General features: G+C 32.7%; 2 protein-coding genes across 2 annotated transcripts in view; one reads left to right on the plus strand and one right to left on the minus strand.

Moving 5' to 3' along the window:
• LOC144454368 (voltage-gated inwardly rectifying potassium channel KCNH7-like) overlaps positions 1–5,964 on the plus strand; it is a 33,169-nt gene extending 27,205 nt beyond the window's left edge. Inside the window, exon 5 of the mRNA XM_078146162.1 lies at positions 537–5,964. Coding sequence (XP_078002288.1) covers positions 537–806 — 270 coding nt within the window. The 3' untranslated portion in view covers positions 807–5,964. The remainder of the gene's footprint in view (positions 1–536) is intronic.
• Positions 5,965–9,409: 3,445 nt separating this feature from the next.
• Positions 9,410–16,471, minus strand: part of GCA (grancalcin) — a 39,435-nt gene continuing 32,373 nt past the window's right edge. Inside the window, exons 6-8 of the mRNA XM_021004886.2 lie at positions 14,580–14,693; positions 14,139–14,197; positions 9,410–12,894 (exon numbers count right to left, since the gene is read on the minus strand). Coding sequence (XP_020860545.1) covers positions 12,868–12,894; positions 14,139–14,197; positions 14,580–14,693 — 200 coding nt within the window. The 3' untranslated portion in view covers positions 9,410–12,867. The remainder of the gene's footprint in view (positions 12,895–14,138; positions 14,198–14,579; positions 14,694–16,471) is intronic.

Raw genomic sequence — 16,471 nt, forward strand, 5'->3', positions numbered from 1 at the left:
CTAGATTTAAAAGCTAAAAAACATACTGATTCAGTAGATTTTCTTTGTTTCCAAAGAATTATAGTACTTCTAATTCTACTTTATAACAAGTAGTTTTATTCCCATTCTCTTCCTTTGTGCTCCCTCCTGTCCTCTGGCCTATTCATACCTACTAAAGTACTCAACTCTCTCACACTCAGCTTTTCCTTGAATTTAAAATTCAAACAAATGTGGGGGGGAAATATTTTTAAAAGACTGGTTTCTTGTTTAATTTCCCATGCTCAGAATTCCCCAAACACCAATGTTTTGTAAATTACATGGAAACCTATTGAGGGGCAGGTTTGGATCTCCACTCCCCATCCTTCTCTTGCATCAACTTTTTTTGAGGGAAGAAACTATAAGACCATATCCTAAAAGAAATTTAGATTGATTTGGAAAGAAAACATTTTAACATGTTTAAATATTATAAATGATTTGAGAGGTAAGGGATGTGATATATTTTAGACAGCTATCAAAAGGATTTGTAAAATTGCCTTGTTTTCTCTTCTTCCCATCAGTGTCCTGAATTCCTAGACCTTGAAAAATCTAAACTTAAATCCAAAGAATCGCTCTCCAGTGGGGTGCACCTGAACACAGCCTCAGAAGACAACTTGACTTCACTTTTAGAACAAGAACCTGATCGCTCTTTAGAGCTCCATTCACAGCACAGTAAAACTTACCTTCATCCCATTAGGCATCATCCTTCTTTACCAGATTCTTCCCTAAGCAATATAGGAATCTTGGGTCTTCATAGGCATGTTTCTGATCCTGGTCTTCCTGGGAAATAATTGTTATTATTATTATTTTTTTTTACTATTTACTTCATATAAAATGTAAGTGCTTTTAATGGCTGCTTCCTTTTTTTGTATTTAAATCCTCTATACTTGACTCAGGGGCTAACAAGTTACCATTATATGCAAAAGTACTGTATATTTTCCTAAATTAAAGCTTGTAAGGTAAAGTTGAGCAGTTAGATGTAAATATACTTAAGAACTATGTTCACATGTTAACAACTGCCAGCATCTCAAGGCACCTTATATATTTTTTTTTTTTTATTTTTTAACACCTGCATGTTAGGAAACTCCAACTGATGTTGCATGGACAATATCATTTACTGCTTTCACTAAAACAGTACTTTGTTGTAAAATGCCTTCCAAGTAAATAAGAGGCCAGAGGATGATCTAGTTCACGGACATAACTCAGAATTTATTAAACTAGCTCATCTGGAGTTCAAAGGAGAACCAAAAAAAAATTTGTCCATTTTGAAAAGCTGTAATCATCTTTCCATATGGAGCATTTTCTACTCAATGGCACTTATTCCATTAAGGGATTATAAAATCACTAACAGGAGGAAATAACCTCTTCTAAGTAAGTGTAGGTACTTTAAGAGATTGAACTCTTTGACTTAAAGGACTATCACCAATTACACTGATAAAACACATTAATTTAGTAATTACCAGAGGCATATTTTTTTTACTACAAAAGGACACATTTATTTAATTTTCCTTTTCTTGACCCTCCTCAAAACTTATAAAACTTGGCTGACAGACTGATTCACACACTTCTTTCTTGTTATTCTACCTTAGGACATGTTGAACCACATCTATTTTCATGTCACTGTTCCTTTCAAAGGCTTATCCATCTTAACCCTCACTCTTAATCCCTCCAAAATATTGCATTTGCAGTAGAAGTATTTCTGTTTTTTTTTTATCTTTTGTGCTATATAGGCTAAAGAATATGTATATTATTTGACTAAAACATCATAGTAAAACCTCAGTTAAGTTAGAATGTTTACAGAATGGAGAATTCTGATTGGTTAGAAAAGGGTTTGAATCTAGGATTTTTGGAACAGAAAGGTTAGAGATCACCTACTCAAATCTCATTTTGCAGATTTGGTTTCAATCTACTGAACACTTTCTAAAGTGTATTAGTAAATTTTCCTGCCTTAAGTTAAATATACCAAAAGTAATTTCATCTTTCTTTGATGCTCCAGAATCTCACACAGCATCAAAGTCATTATTCTGAATATCATTTGTCATTGTAGAGAACTATAAAAGACAATAGAGATTAGACAAAATGTTTATTGGTTCCATGATACAATAACATACCCTGGAAGATATTTTTAAATATATCATTAAGATGGCATCCTATTTTTTTGAGTTTACCCCAAAAGAAAGGGCAGAATTGAGTTGAGTACCACTTAACTGAGGTTTTCCTCCATTTAAAAATACACCCTATGTCATTTTTTAAAATGTTAGTGTAGATGTACCCATAATTGGGGAAGGGGTTCTTTTCAATTTTCTTTAACAATTTTTTTAAACCCACATTGTCATTCATTAAAAGAGAGACTAAAAATGTGCTAGGATTCTGTGTATTACAATACTGACCATCTTTCTAGGATATACATGTAATGTTATTTATCTTTGTGTACAAATCTAACTACCTGTAAATCCAAGAGGTGATTTCTAAAGCTGCAAATTCTGCATACATGACCAGCACTTTGTGATTAGCTTGGCTTATTTCTTAAATATTTGATTGATTCACACATTGTAGATCAAGTGACCCTATTCTCCTACCTACATTTCACAACATGGCTGGGTTATTAGATAATCTTCTAAATTTTAGTTGGGCAGTGGAAAATGAATTTGCACAGATGGTGATTATATTTTGTTACTCTGCTTAATTTATGAAAAGCAGAGAAGCACAAATTATTAGGACTGGTTTACACAATGCCAAAATTTCTTTAAAAAATTCACACCAGCTCTTTGTTGTTGTGTAGACAACCTTCACAATAGGCATTTTATTGTTACATCTTCAGCTAAAATGACTTGGAAAAAAAAAAAGCTAATCCTTGGTTTAAGGAGCCTTTGATTATATTCACCAAAAAATTGCCATACAAAAAAGACTGCCTTGCCAGGCAAGGCAATTTAAACATGCTATGTTTGTAATGTTCTATTTTGGAATGTTTGTCTGGAATGTTCTATTATGTTTATTGTGAAGACAAGCACAAAACCTGGCCTTCCACAAAGACACCCATTTTTCCATAAAATTGAAGAATGGCATGATTGTAAAGATTGTGAAAGAATTTTACCGTATTTAATTTTTTGCATAAAAACAACTTTTTCTACTTTAATTCCTTTGAATTAAAATAGTGGGTTATTGTTTTTAAAAATTATAGCATCTTATGATTAGAGGGGTGACTTAAATATTAAATAATTAGAAGGATGACTCTTCTGACATTGCATTATAAAAATAGGATAGAGTAATGTATTATGATTGATTGGTCAGATGGAAAGCATTGGTATTGATAACATCTCCCAATAATTTACCACAGTTATCTAGCACTTAATTGGGAATGTGAAGCAGCCCAAGGAATGTGGAATGAGTAAAATACTCAGTTCTGATTTTCTTAAAATCATGTTTTCAATTTCCTTTCAGCTTAAAAAAATTTCTGTTCTGTCCTAGGTTACCGACTCAGCAAAGTGCAGCATATTTAGTCAGTAATAGCCTCATGGTGTTTTCTTCACCAATCTTTCATCTACACCTGGGTCCTTAAGAATCCTTTAGGCTTTCTTATAACATTAGAAATGTTACTTGGTGCCTGACCCAACTAAGTTTCTATCTAAATATATCCCCAATTCATTTAGATCTGTTTTTTCTGCTGTTACCATCAGATAGGCAGATGGCCTACACATACTTAGACTTAACATTTCATCTTGCTAGTGGATTGCCATTGTACCTATCCTTATCTAACCCCCTTTGGCTTGTTCTACACTTCAGTTATTAAAATTGAGAACCTAGGATAAAGAAACACCTGTTAATATTGTTCTCACAGTTTTTTAAAATTAATAAATGCTCACCCAACAGACACTAGGGACTGCTCTCTGTTTTCGAAGATGCACTGGTGCAAACTCATCAAGGCTACTAAGCAAAAAAAAAAAGTGGAAATTTTTCCTTCCATCCTAGACCATGCCATTTTCATACATCTTTAAACTAATATTTGATTTTCCATGTGCAAGAATTGTCTATTTTGGGGGGAACTCCTGCCAGAAGCTAACTTTTAGCTGTACAACCATAAGTAATGGCTCTAACTGTAACCACCCAGTAACTGCTGAGGGAAATTTATTGTTCCAAATGACATTTCAAATTAAAAAAAAAAAATTAATTGGGATCTGATCTACAGAGCTAATTTGCATTAAAAGCAATGATTTTAATCACATTTATGAGCATGCACAGACTACTATGCTCTGTGGAAGCTGAAAGTGATGTGATTGAATATGAATTGTTTAGGCTGTTTATAACATACTTAAGCACTAATTGTATCTGTTTGACCAAGAAGGGTTCTTAAATTGCATGACCACAATATAAAGGTGATTAATGAATTTCATTTACTTTTAAAATACCATTTTCCCAATGATAAAAATACTAAATTGCCATTAAACTTCCATTTATACATCTATAGGTTAAAAAAAAAGGAACATGCATCATATGCACGCAAATGCTTATGTCATACAGAGTAGCATGCTTGTTTTAGAAACTTCTTATAAAAAAAGTAACAGGAAAATGGCATAATTGTCCATATTTTATCAGTCATATGATACAACTAACAAGACTTTAAACCTTTCTCAAGATATTATTCTACTTGAATACAAGTCAGGAAAACTGGAATGGGTAGAATTAAGTAGTGGTCTCTCATGATATAACACCATTGCTATTCTTTGTTTCATGGTACCCTATATTTACTAGGAATGAGATTTTAAATTATATTACTACTAACTAATGATTGATTGGATTCATAAGTCTGAAGGCAAGTTCAACACTATGAGATAAAACAACTATGGGATAAAATTTCTCATTGCATATCTTTGGTGCAATAACTACAATGATTTCAACATCTCTTCTGTACCTGATTTTAATGGCCCATGGGAAAACTGTCTCCCTAAACTCACTATTGCCAGAATGCATTATTTGTAAAGGCCAACTAACTAAACAGCAAAGCAATGATAATATGGATTCCTGAGGTTTCTGACTGTCTGAGCTAAAATCATATCTATTAGCACAGAATGTTATACTTGAAATACAACTTCAAAATCATCAAGTCCAACTTATATTTATAGACAAAGAAAATGAGGCCCAGATAGATCCTCTTGCCCAAGGTCCCACAGCTAGTCAGACAAAGAAACCTAAAACTCAGGTTTCCCAGTTTGTAGGAGTGTTCTTTCTAGCAGTCCACATTGCCTTTTTGGCCCCCAAGAAATGTAAAAACTAAATGCTCAGGGCTAAAAACAACAGCAACAATTATTTTCAGGTAGGTATTCTCTTAGTCACTCCCATATCTGTCCCATTGACACAAAACACTACCTTAAGAGAACAACAAAGTGTTACACTAATATTTAAACTTAATACAAGCTTCCCCCATCCAAATATCTCAGTATTTTTTCCTTAAGTTACACTGAACTTAAATGAATAGTAATGGTAATTCTTTAGTTCTTAATTTAAAAGATGGCACTTATATTTAAATATTTGAGTAATGAATGGCAAATCAATGTGTACACTTAAAGCAGTTGACTCTGTTGTTTTTACCCAATACGAATATCCATTATAGAGTACCTATCTGTTATAGAAAAATACGCACTTTCAAAAACATAAATTAGGTAACTATTTGCATTGCAAAAGTGAATATTAGACACTTTTTAAAGAGGAAGCTGCCTTAATACAATTAAGTATGCTCACTTATATTATCTGATAAGGGATTTGGTTGGGAGGAAGCAGAATTGCAAATCAAAAATGCTACCAAACTGCCCGCTGAAGATCAAGAAGCATTGACAAATCCATGGAATGATACGCTTTAATTTACAGACCATTCTTCAGGAATACATGATTGCATACAGCAAAGCATGTTAATTTAAACATTAGTAGCACAGTAGCTTCTTCAAAAAGTCAAACTTAATTGAGCACAATAAGTTACTACAGTAGCAAAGCCTCTGAAATATTTTTGGTTTGCAAATAGTCAAGGGAAAACAACCCAAAACCAGGAAAAAATTAACACTCTCTAGATAAATCCCAACATTGTAAGCATGGGAATTCCATTCTTTTATTTACCTTGTGTTAAATGATAACATTTAATTAACTTGCAGTTTTAAAGCATGTCTGCATATGTTTAAACCTGTTTCCTTATAGCTCAGCAACCAGGTGTATTTGTATACATGTGAAATGGTGTGGCTGTCACTCTTTCCTTCTAAAGTCCTTCAATGACTCTTCTGTTATTTTTATCAAAAATCATTATGAAAACAAAGCTTTTATTTTACAGTAACACTTCTTAAGTCCTCTTGGAGTGTGCTGTAACAAAAGGTATTATTACTCTTTTGGAATTTACATTTTCCCTATTTTTAACAAGTAGATTCTCTGTGTGTCATTATAAAACATTAATTCAGGATTTAAGGAAAATATTTTTTCTCTAAAAAAAGTTCAAGAAAGTCCTTAAGAAAAACATTTCAAGAATCTCTAGTTGCAGCCATGTAATTCCCTTTGATTTTAATGGAAGGCATAGTATCAAGTGTGCATTTGTGACTAAAATATGAAATATTAGAATTGTAATTGGAAAAATAAGTTAGAATGTTTTCTGATGCTGAGATAATACATTTCAAAATACTAAACCAATGAAAAGTATATTTTGAAAGGAATGCTTTTTTAATCACTTAAAAGATTTCAACCATATAAGACGACTAAGGAAAAAATCTCATTCATTGTACCTTTGTTTAAGTAGTAAATATCCAGAATGTTTCTAACATAATGAAACAGCTTACCAAAACATGCTATACTGTTCCCTTTGTCTTTACTCATACTATGTAGCATGAAATCACGAAGGTGACTTTGAAGTAACTGTACAGAAATATTTATTTTTTAGCAAATGTTTTCTTCAAAGATTATGTGATATTGACAGCATAAACCATTTGCACAAATAGTTTTGCAATAACCCTCTGAAAATAACTGTAAATAGAAAAAATGTAAATTGCAATGTAAAAATTATTGCAGATTTTTGGTAGCTAAAAAAAGCATACAGGGAGTTAAACTGTAAAAGTTGTATTGATATTATAATGTACATATAGAATTCAAGAATGAAGGAAATCATTTCTGGACTATTTATATGAGACAATTGAGCTATTTCAAACACACAAATGAATATTGTTTAGAGGCATCAAAGGTGGTTCTCTGTCTTCTGATAATTAAGATAGAAACTTTTTGAGGGGCTAACTGCATTTCCAACATTTTTTATTAGGTATAGCACCAGACAGAGGCATGATGGTGCTGATTTATTTTTTTAAAAATCACTTAATTATAAGAACAGTGCTGCATTTTACTTGGGTTTATTAAGACACTGAGTAGTGGGACCGTATGGATGCATGATAAAACCTATTATGTTTAAAATTAAGGAAATGTCTTTTTTTTAAGTTCTTTGTTATAACTCAAAAGGGACTCACTAAAATAGCAATTTCCTTTGTAAAATCATTTGTCCTATTGTGCAAGATATCTAATCTTTAAACATACGACTTAATTTTAAACTGAAAAGTTTATATAACACACCATGTATTCATTTATCTTTTCCTTAGTTTGGAAAATGAAAAATGTCTGCTTTTTTAATTTACATAAATTTCTATGCATTTCTTAGTCTCTTCCCTAAGGGAGAAAACTGTATTTGCAAGAATTATTTTCTAATATATGATATAAAATCTAACAGTGAAATAGTTGGCCCTTCTATTGACAATGTGGACCTTTCAAATGCAAAGTCAAGTTAAGGAATGTTAGTAATTTATTTGGCTTGATATTCCTAACTTTCATTAACAAGAAACCTAAAACTGGCACAAGGAAAACACTCTTGCTTGTATAAATAAATGTTGAAACAAAAGCAAATATACTAAAGTAGCATGCATTGAGCAAATTTCATCAATGAACACTCCGCCAATTATTAGGTTCTAGACAGCATAGGACAGAAAGCCAAATTTTACAACTTCTGTGTTTTGTTATAGGGTTACAATTTTGGAATGATAGATACGGGAAAATTTTAGACCAACATTCAAAGGAGAATGCCACCTCAGAGTCAATCAAAAATTAGCCCATGATATCAAAGAAAAATGAATTTCTAATCTGTATAGTTTGGGGGCATGTTTCCTTGCACTGTTTGTTTAGTCCTTTGAAATTACAATTAACTGTAGCAATGCATATTTTTATAGTTAAGTAGTACTATCTAATTAAACTTGATTTGCTTGTAAAGGCCCATGGCTAGCTGTATTTGTATTTCACTTATTATAGGGCAGACTTTGGCAATCCTGGAAGTGTTGGAGGGTAGCATCAGGCCATTCTGTCCGGCACACATCTCAAAAATATGGCCACTGAAAGGTAACTTCATTACCCAAAAAGTTCCCAAATTGCCCATTTAATTGTATGTCTTAGTGTAATATGGAAACCATAAAGAAATGCTTCTACTGCTACCCAAGTAAATCACATGGCAAATTCAGCACCACACCCTGCCCAACTCACTTCCTAATAGTAAGCAATAGGAAAGTGTTGCCAAACCCTACTACAGATATGCTAATGAATTTTATTATTCCCAAAATACTATTAAAAGCCAAGTTGTCTTTACCAGACTATGTGAATAGAAACAACATTCAATTATGAGTCTTTTCATTATATATCAATGACATTCCCTATGTCCCCAAGAAAAACAAATAAATGGGCAAAAGTTAGCATAAATGATGGTTTAGAACTAGAGTAATATATAAACCCACATAGTGAGGATGTGAGATTTTGGAGGAAGCTTCCAAAGCTGTTGCAGGTAGTAGAGCAGTATCGACTACAGTGAAGAACAGCTCTGTAGCTCAATATATACATATATATATATATATATATAGCAATGTGAACTTGTAGCTTTAGGACCATCAAAAAGCATGTAAACATTATCCAAATATAATTAGTCTAAAGCCCCAACTAAAGTGCAGAATGGTCCAAAACACTTCCAAAACTGTAAGAAGGGCCAGCTGTCCTTCGTTGGTCTGATTCTATACACACACTAAAAGAAACCTTTATTTGAAGGAGCTAAAACAAATTGGATAAATTCCCTATATTAAGCTCTAGTCAAAAAAAAAAAAAATTCCAGCACACTTTTGATGTCTCTTTCAAGGGAAGTCAATGAACCACTTGTGCTGCATTTTCAAATGACTGGAGGAGAAAAAGATTTACCATCCTTGTGAGTTTTATTTCCTATACATAATTTCCTGGATTTTTGCGAAAATGTTAATATACCTGTTAATTTCCCAAGCACTGCTACCCTTTAACAGGAGAAAATACATTATTACAGATGGTGACTTTAAGAACTTTCTTTCAAAGACAAAAATCTAGTTTCTTACAGGTAATTTATTAAAGTTTGGTTAATCTGAGTGACGATAACATGCAAGATTACATTTCATTTGATTTCCCTATTTCAGTTAGAGAAAAAATCACAAGAGTGAATTTTAGTATTTTTTTAAAATGATGCATAAAGCATAAATCACAACGAAACCCATACATTTACTTCATGGATAAAATGCCTTTTCTAAATACAAATACATGTGGCAAATACTCATAATTCATGATTGCATTTTTTTTATTTTATGCTACTTTGCTTGCCGAATGCATGCTTATGAAGTTTAAAAGAGCACAATCCAATTACTTGGCATTAAGTTTAAGATGGACAAAATTAAGGCTGCTCATTAAGATGGCTCCACACTTCCTTATCGTTGGAACTGAAAATATGCTGCCACCTTAACAACATAGAATTGCAATGCCTGATATTTATAATCTGGCAGTTTTTTAGACCTAGGTGAACTACTGCACTGTTTTTATGAACTGTAACATCTCATAATATGTATGTTAACAGATTTTGTATAATGCAAAACTTTACAGAAAGCTATTTGGATGTTTATTTCTACAAAAAAATTCTCAAGATGACTTGGATCATTGTTTACTGTACAAATAAAAGCACTTGTACATTGACAGTGTAAGTTACTCAATAATTTACAACACTAACAAGAAGACTTAGAATATGACTGAATTCACAAAATCAACCAACCAACCACACTTATAATCCAGTCATGAGCACACACCAAAGTCTATATACATCTAAATTTTTAAGTCACTGATTTAGATATTTTATAGATATTATCGTAATTACTATAACACAAAAAGAGCTTCAAGAGCTGGTTGCATTTTAATATCAAAAATACTGAGCAAAATCATAATTATGCTTAATATTTTGTGAAAATATTTAATGTAAAAAGCAATATGATTATCTAGCAATTTACAAGAAAAATTAAAAATACACGAAAACTTCAAAACAAACCTTTAACCACCATGTGCAAAAGGCAGTGGGACTTTGAGTACACATCTTAAATAAGAGAAGTATAGAATTATCAAACTCAATAAAAAGGATGTTTAAACTGAGCAAATTAGTTGTCAACAACAGTTAGTTATAATAGACCGGCAGCATGATACATTGCAGTGGCGTCAAATTCAAACAGAAATGATTCCTGAAGGGCACATATTGACTTAGAAAACTACCAATTAATATTATCTATGTCGTACTGTATTTTTATTTATTTTAGTAAACATTTCCCAATTACATTTTAATCTGGTTCAGGCAGCACTACAGAGTTTACAGGTTCCAAGTTTGGCAACTCTGGTTTGGTTGGTAAACAGTAAGTGGGCCTTGAAGCCAGGAACACTTGGGCACTTGGGTTCGATACTTAATTGACACATAGTATCGGGTCAAGTACCTTACCTCTCTGCACCTTGGCAATTCTCTAAGACTGTCAGTTGCTGAGAGGTTGCAGACCTGCATTAGTACAGGGAGTGTCATCTCCTGGGATTTCCCTATGCCAAGGCAATAAAAGATCTAGTCCTTACCTCTACTGTTAGCTACAGCTTATGATTCTTCTATAAAGTCTAAACCAAAAATACATATTTTACTATGGCTCTGTCAACTTCTTCCCACACTGACAAACTGTTGTCATATGAAAGCAGACTGAACAGTTGATGGGAGTAGGCAGTATTTAAGAGGGGAAAGGTATTTATGGGAATAGAAAGAATTTAAAGACTGTGCATGGCTTCCAGATAAGTCCTCTTTAAACATTCAAGTTTAAAAATATACATATTACTTACTGAAATTTAAAGGCAACCAGTAACTGTAGACTAGCAATGTTAAATTGGCTATACTTTGCTTTTCAGAAATTATAAAAGTGAATGTTGATTTAAATTTCTATTTGTGCTATGAAAGTTTTTATCAATATGCTGCCATCTGCCCTCACACTTTAAATGGATAATTGTTATTTCTCTTAAACCACTGTAACTTTAAATGTTAAATTACTTTTTGGAAACTAGAGAAAAAACTGCGTATCACTTAGCTCATATACCACATGTTAACTATATTCTCTGTCATATAGCGCCACTAACCCTTCAGAAGGTTTTCAAGTAATATATAACTTAATCTTTTTCTATTTTCAAGTTCCTTGAAATGTTTAAGATAAAATTGGAAATGTCTATGAAGTAAAAGGGCTAGAAGCTTAGAGATAAATGGGACCATAGAAGTATTACAGTTCAAGCCCTTCAGTTTATAAATAAGGAAACTGTTCTCACTGAAGTGGTGACTAGCTAATGGTAGTGATGGGACTAGAATCCAGGTCTCCTGACTTCTACAGGGTCCTTTGTTTTTATCACCACATCAGGCTAAATAAAATAAAACACTTCCCCACAGTTAATTTATCTACTAATGGTAGGCCAAAAGGAGTCAATCATTCAGTTATTGCAACATGATAATAATATGGAGTTCTAAGTGAAGTTCTAAGTTTTTATAGTGCCTAGCACACTGCTGTTTGTTGCTGGACTGGTGCCAAAGCAATTCAACCAAATAAGTCAAAGCTGTTTTTAAAAAATACTGTTTAAACAAAGCAACTAGTTGGCTCATTTCTTTTAAATTTTCAACCATTATTTTGGCACCATGTAAAACTTACAGTAAATAATAGATGTTGACATTTTCATTCAAAGTACCTTCATTACAGATACTGGGATGTAAACCACATTCCCTTAACTTCATGTTTTCAGGTTTTACTTTCACTAATGAAAGAGGTCAAATAAAACTGTGAATTATAAGCTTGTCACTAAAATAAACAAATGAAACAGATGGAAAAATATGTTAGCAAAGAACAGCAAAGAAAATCTTAGGTCTACTGGTTCACATAAGAAAATACTGTGGTAACTCTCAGGCAACTGATCATCATCAAACTACTACTTCTGTTTTTCCCCTTTAGGTACAATTAGGTTTTTTCTTCCTAATTACATGAACAACAAACATTGGTACAAAAACCCAGTTTCTTCTTATTAATTTCCTACTGTTTATACATAATGTTTATAAACTACAGGAAAAAGTTTATTTTCAAGTTTTAGACTTTTTACCTAACCATTCTTCAATTTATCATTCTGGTTAAATATATTCCAAAGCCAAAATCACCCAAGAATGTAAAGGTAAAAAGATTAGTCTCATGCTTGGTATTTACTTTTCATTAATCATAACACTGGATTTTAAAGTATGCAGATAAAAAAATATGCAGTAATGCTTTTTCAGATTATGACATCGTAAACAAAACCACGTTTATTGCTCTGAACTGTGCACCAAGATTAAAACAGTTATACAGATACAGGCAGGAACAAAGAGAAATCCAGAAGAGCTGGAGTTCACAACAGGTTCAGTTACAGTTCTTTCTGAGTAGAAGAATTCACAGGATTCTCTCTCTCCCCCAACATTCTTTATCAGTTGGGCACTCATATGGCCATAGTACCCTGCAAAAACTAAAGCAAAAAGCAAAGTTACCACTTGACAGAAAGAAAAGTATGCTCAAAGATGATTCTTTAAAAAAACATTATTTTACCATGACCTGTCTTGGCAACAAGAAAATAAAGGTACAAGAATAACTGCAACCTTCAATTCTTGTCAAAATGTCAAAATTCCTAGTGTTGTTTTGTGAGGGTTTGTACTCTGATTTTAATTAAATCATCTGACTACATTCCCACAGAAGTATTTTCATAATTTCCCCCTTTGGAAATCTCAAAGGTCTGGCCATTCAAACCAGTTTCTAATAAAACAATAGTTCAAACTCCAGCTTGACAAAAGTATGCGTAACTAATATATTATTATTATGTCATGTTCTTGACAAAAACATCTCTATCACTTCTATATTTCAACAAGGTTAATAGCCACCAGACAGTGAGTTACTTCTCAGATAATAAAAATACAATTGTATGTTAGAAAATATATTTGTTAAAGCTTTTTTTGAGATGTATTTAGCTACTGATAAATATAAATCAAACCAGCATAAACAAAAATACCCTAAATATTAAAATGCAAGAAAGGCATATGCCAGTGTGTGTATATGTGTATGAGTGTGTACACAGCTTCAAAAATGAGGTTAGTAATAGAAATAAAAAGGTTAAGTTTAGAAATTTGTTAGTGATTATTAACACCAAGATTTGAAGTCTTATTTTTTTCTCCTAGAAGGAAACCAATTTCCAGTCAAATTTTATTTAAAAAAGAAAAGAATAGAATCTAGACCAGACTTATGATTTCCTTGATAATAGAAAATGACCAATGCAAATGCACATTTGCTCTCTAACTTACAGTAAGAGCGCATACTTTAAGAGTATACATAGAGGCAAGTGAGTCACTTGCCCAGGGCATGCAACTATTATATGTCAGAAGCCATGTTAACCCAGGTCTTCCTGATTCCAAGGCCAAGTTTGTTTATCCACTAAATCATGATGCCACTCACAGAAATTAAGATACCATATTCTCTTGCAAACACTTAGAAGATAGAGGGTATTCAAAAATAAAATGTTCAGAAAAGAAAGTATGCTTTCCATCTTCAACATAAAAATAAATTTTTATTTTATTTTAAAGTTTTAGGTTTTGTACAACTTATGAGAGGACAGGACAACATATTAAGGGGACCAAAGGCCCCTAATCATTTTGGACACTTGTCAAGAAAGCTAGAATATAATACAGAATGAATATTAAATATATTAAACATGGTACTCACATCATCATATACAAAGTTTACAAAACCTTGTTGCATGCTGTCTCTTCTCCTAAAGAAATCTTCAAACAGAAAGTAATTATAAATTTTTATACTTATTTTAGTAAAATTTGTATTTTTAAAATTTCTGGTACAGTTTTTAAAGTTTTTAGTAGTTATACATGCAATTAAATAAGACCTTTAGAATTCTTAGCAACAACAATAAACCTTTCATGATTAAAGTTCGAATGATTTTTTTCCTATGCTGAAGGACAAATCAAGTTCAGCGTTTTAAAATTAGCCCTAAAACTAGCAAAATATGAGAAGACATATCAAAATTATACAGGAAAGAAGTGCTTAAAAACTACAGATATTATTTATTCTGATAGCAAGTATTTAAGCACAAGAAAAGTCTGAACAACATTTTTATGCAGACAGAAGGAATACAATTTTTTAAATCAATACCTGTCAATGCTCTGAGCTTCACGCAGCAAGCAACATAATCATCAAAGAAGATTCTGCCATTCTTGCTATAACGCTTTACGATGGCCGTTAGCGTCTGAGGACTTAACCTATAACCTAAACAAGAAAGAGATAAAATAATGACCTACAAAATTTTGAGTCTTAAGAATATTCCTAGTGTTGAAAAAGAAATCCAAATGTCATTTCATCCACATAGAGAACTCCCAGGGAAGAAATTCTCACTATCAATGCAGATCACTAACTGTTTTGTAATCTGTCTTGGGGAGTTTCCTACCTAAGTGATTAATCCAGGGTCATGACCGATATATGGGAAAAGTAGGACTTTTCTAAGCTACTGTCCCTGCATACTTGCCCTGTTATAAAGGCCTCTATTTACTATGCCTCCTGCCTCTGCATCACATTTTCCAAAATGAGAGTCCCAAAAGACACCTTGTATATTTCTAATCAATTCTATTGAAAGCTATAACATAGTCAGCATTATAAAAGCTACTTCTATTGATATCATGACCATTTTATTCTCCCAGTCATCTGCCCATGCACATAACTTTGGAGTCATCCTTATCCCTCTTCCCACCCCTTACCTCCTATATGCAATCTGTTGCTAAGTCCCATCTATTTATGTTTTTAACCAGGAAGTCATGAACTTTTTAAAAATATATACTGTGCTGACATATTATAACATAAATGTCCTCCTTTGTGAAACAAATCTATTTTATTTTCTTTTAAAAATATTATTCTGAAAAGGGATCCAATAGGTTTCACCAGACCATCAAAGAGGTTCACAACATAAAAAAGGTTAAGAACTCTGCTGCAGACTTCCCCCACTCCAATTCACCTTTAACAGCACATTGCCCATGTAATCTTCCTAATAAAGATTTAATAATATCACTTCCCTGCTCACTATTATTTATATTGGTTTGTCATTGCTTAATAAGTAAACATTAATTAAAGACAACTCCTTACCCTAAGACCCTCCCTTTTCTGGCTCTACCCTTAAAGTAATATCCAGCTTCTTTCCCACCAAACTGGAGAACCCAATTGGCTCTTCCCCAAATCCCATTCCAGACATCTTCTACTTCCAAGGATTCTCATACCTTGAAGAGACATCCTTCCCATCTCTGCCTACTGAAATCCTTTACTGTACTTCGAAGTTCAACTTAACAGTGATTTTCTCAGCAGTGATTTGATGATCCACCTCTACTAATCAGAAGTGATACTTTTTCCTTTATCAGATCACCTGACCCCACTGTGTGTAAACTTGTACATAAATAATTATATCTTCCCCAACGCCCAGTCAGCTTCTTAAATGAAGAGACTATTTTGATTTGTATACCTAGTAGAGCCTTGAACAAAGAAGGCATTTAATAAATGTTTGCTGAATTTACACGAAACACAACACATACAGAATCTTAGCAGACAAAATTAATCATCAGTATGTACTAAAGAGATCATCAGTTTTCCTTGTCTTAAAAGTATAGCACAGCTGATGGAAAGAACATTATTATACCTACTAGAGCTTCATCTTCACTTCAAAAAATTGTAATTACATTCATAATACTTTATGGATTTTTGCTAACATCACTTCAAAGTTGCCTGTTCTCTACTTCTCCTCATGTATTAAAAGAATTGCCTTGGAAATGTGTAATTTGGCAGGACTTAGTACAGCTTTTGGAAGCCAGGGGATCACCACTGCTCCCCAAGAAAGCAGACAGCTAATCACTTTTATTTCTCTGTACCCTAATCTCCCACTATTGAGTGTCTTCACTGCTGTCCCCCACCCTTAGCTACTGAATTCTCACATTTACTCTAGTATTTCGTCATATTCTCACTGCCACCATACATTTTTGATACAGAAGACCTGGGACAACTGGGTA

This window comes from Phascolarctos cinereus, unplaced genomic scaffold (assembly GCF_003287225.1).
Source record: "Phascolarctos cinereus isolate Bilbo 61053 unplaced genomic scaffold, phaCin_HiC Scaffold_726;HRSCAF=1367, whole genome shotgun sequence".
NCBI classification, from domain to species: Eukaryota; Metazoa; Chordata; class Mammalia; order Diprotodontia; family Phascolarctidae; genus Phascolarctos; species Phascolarctos cinereus.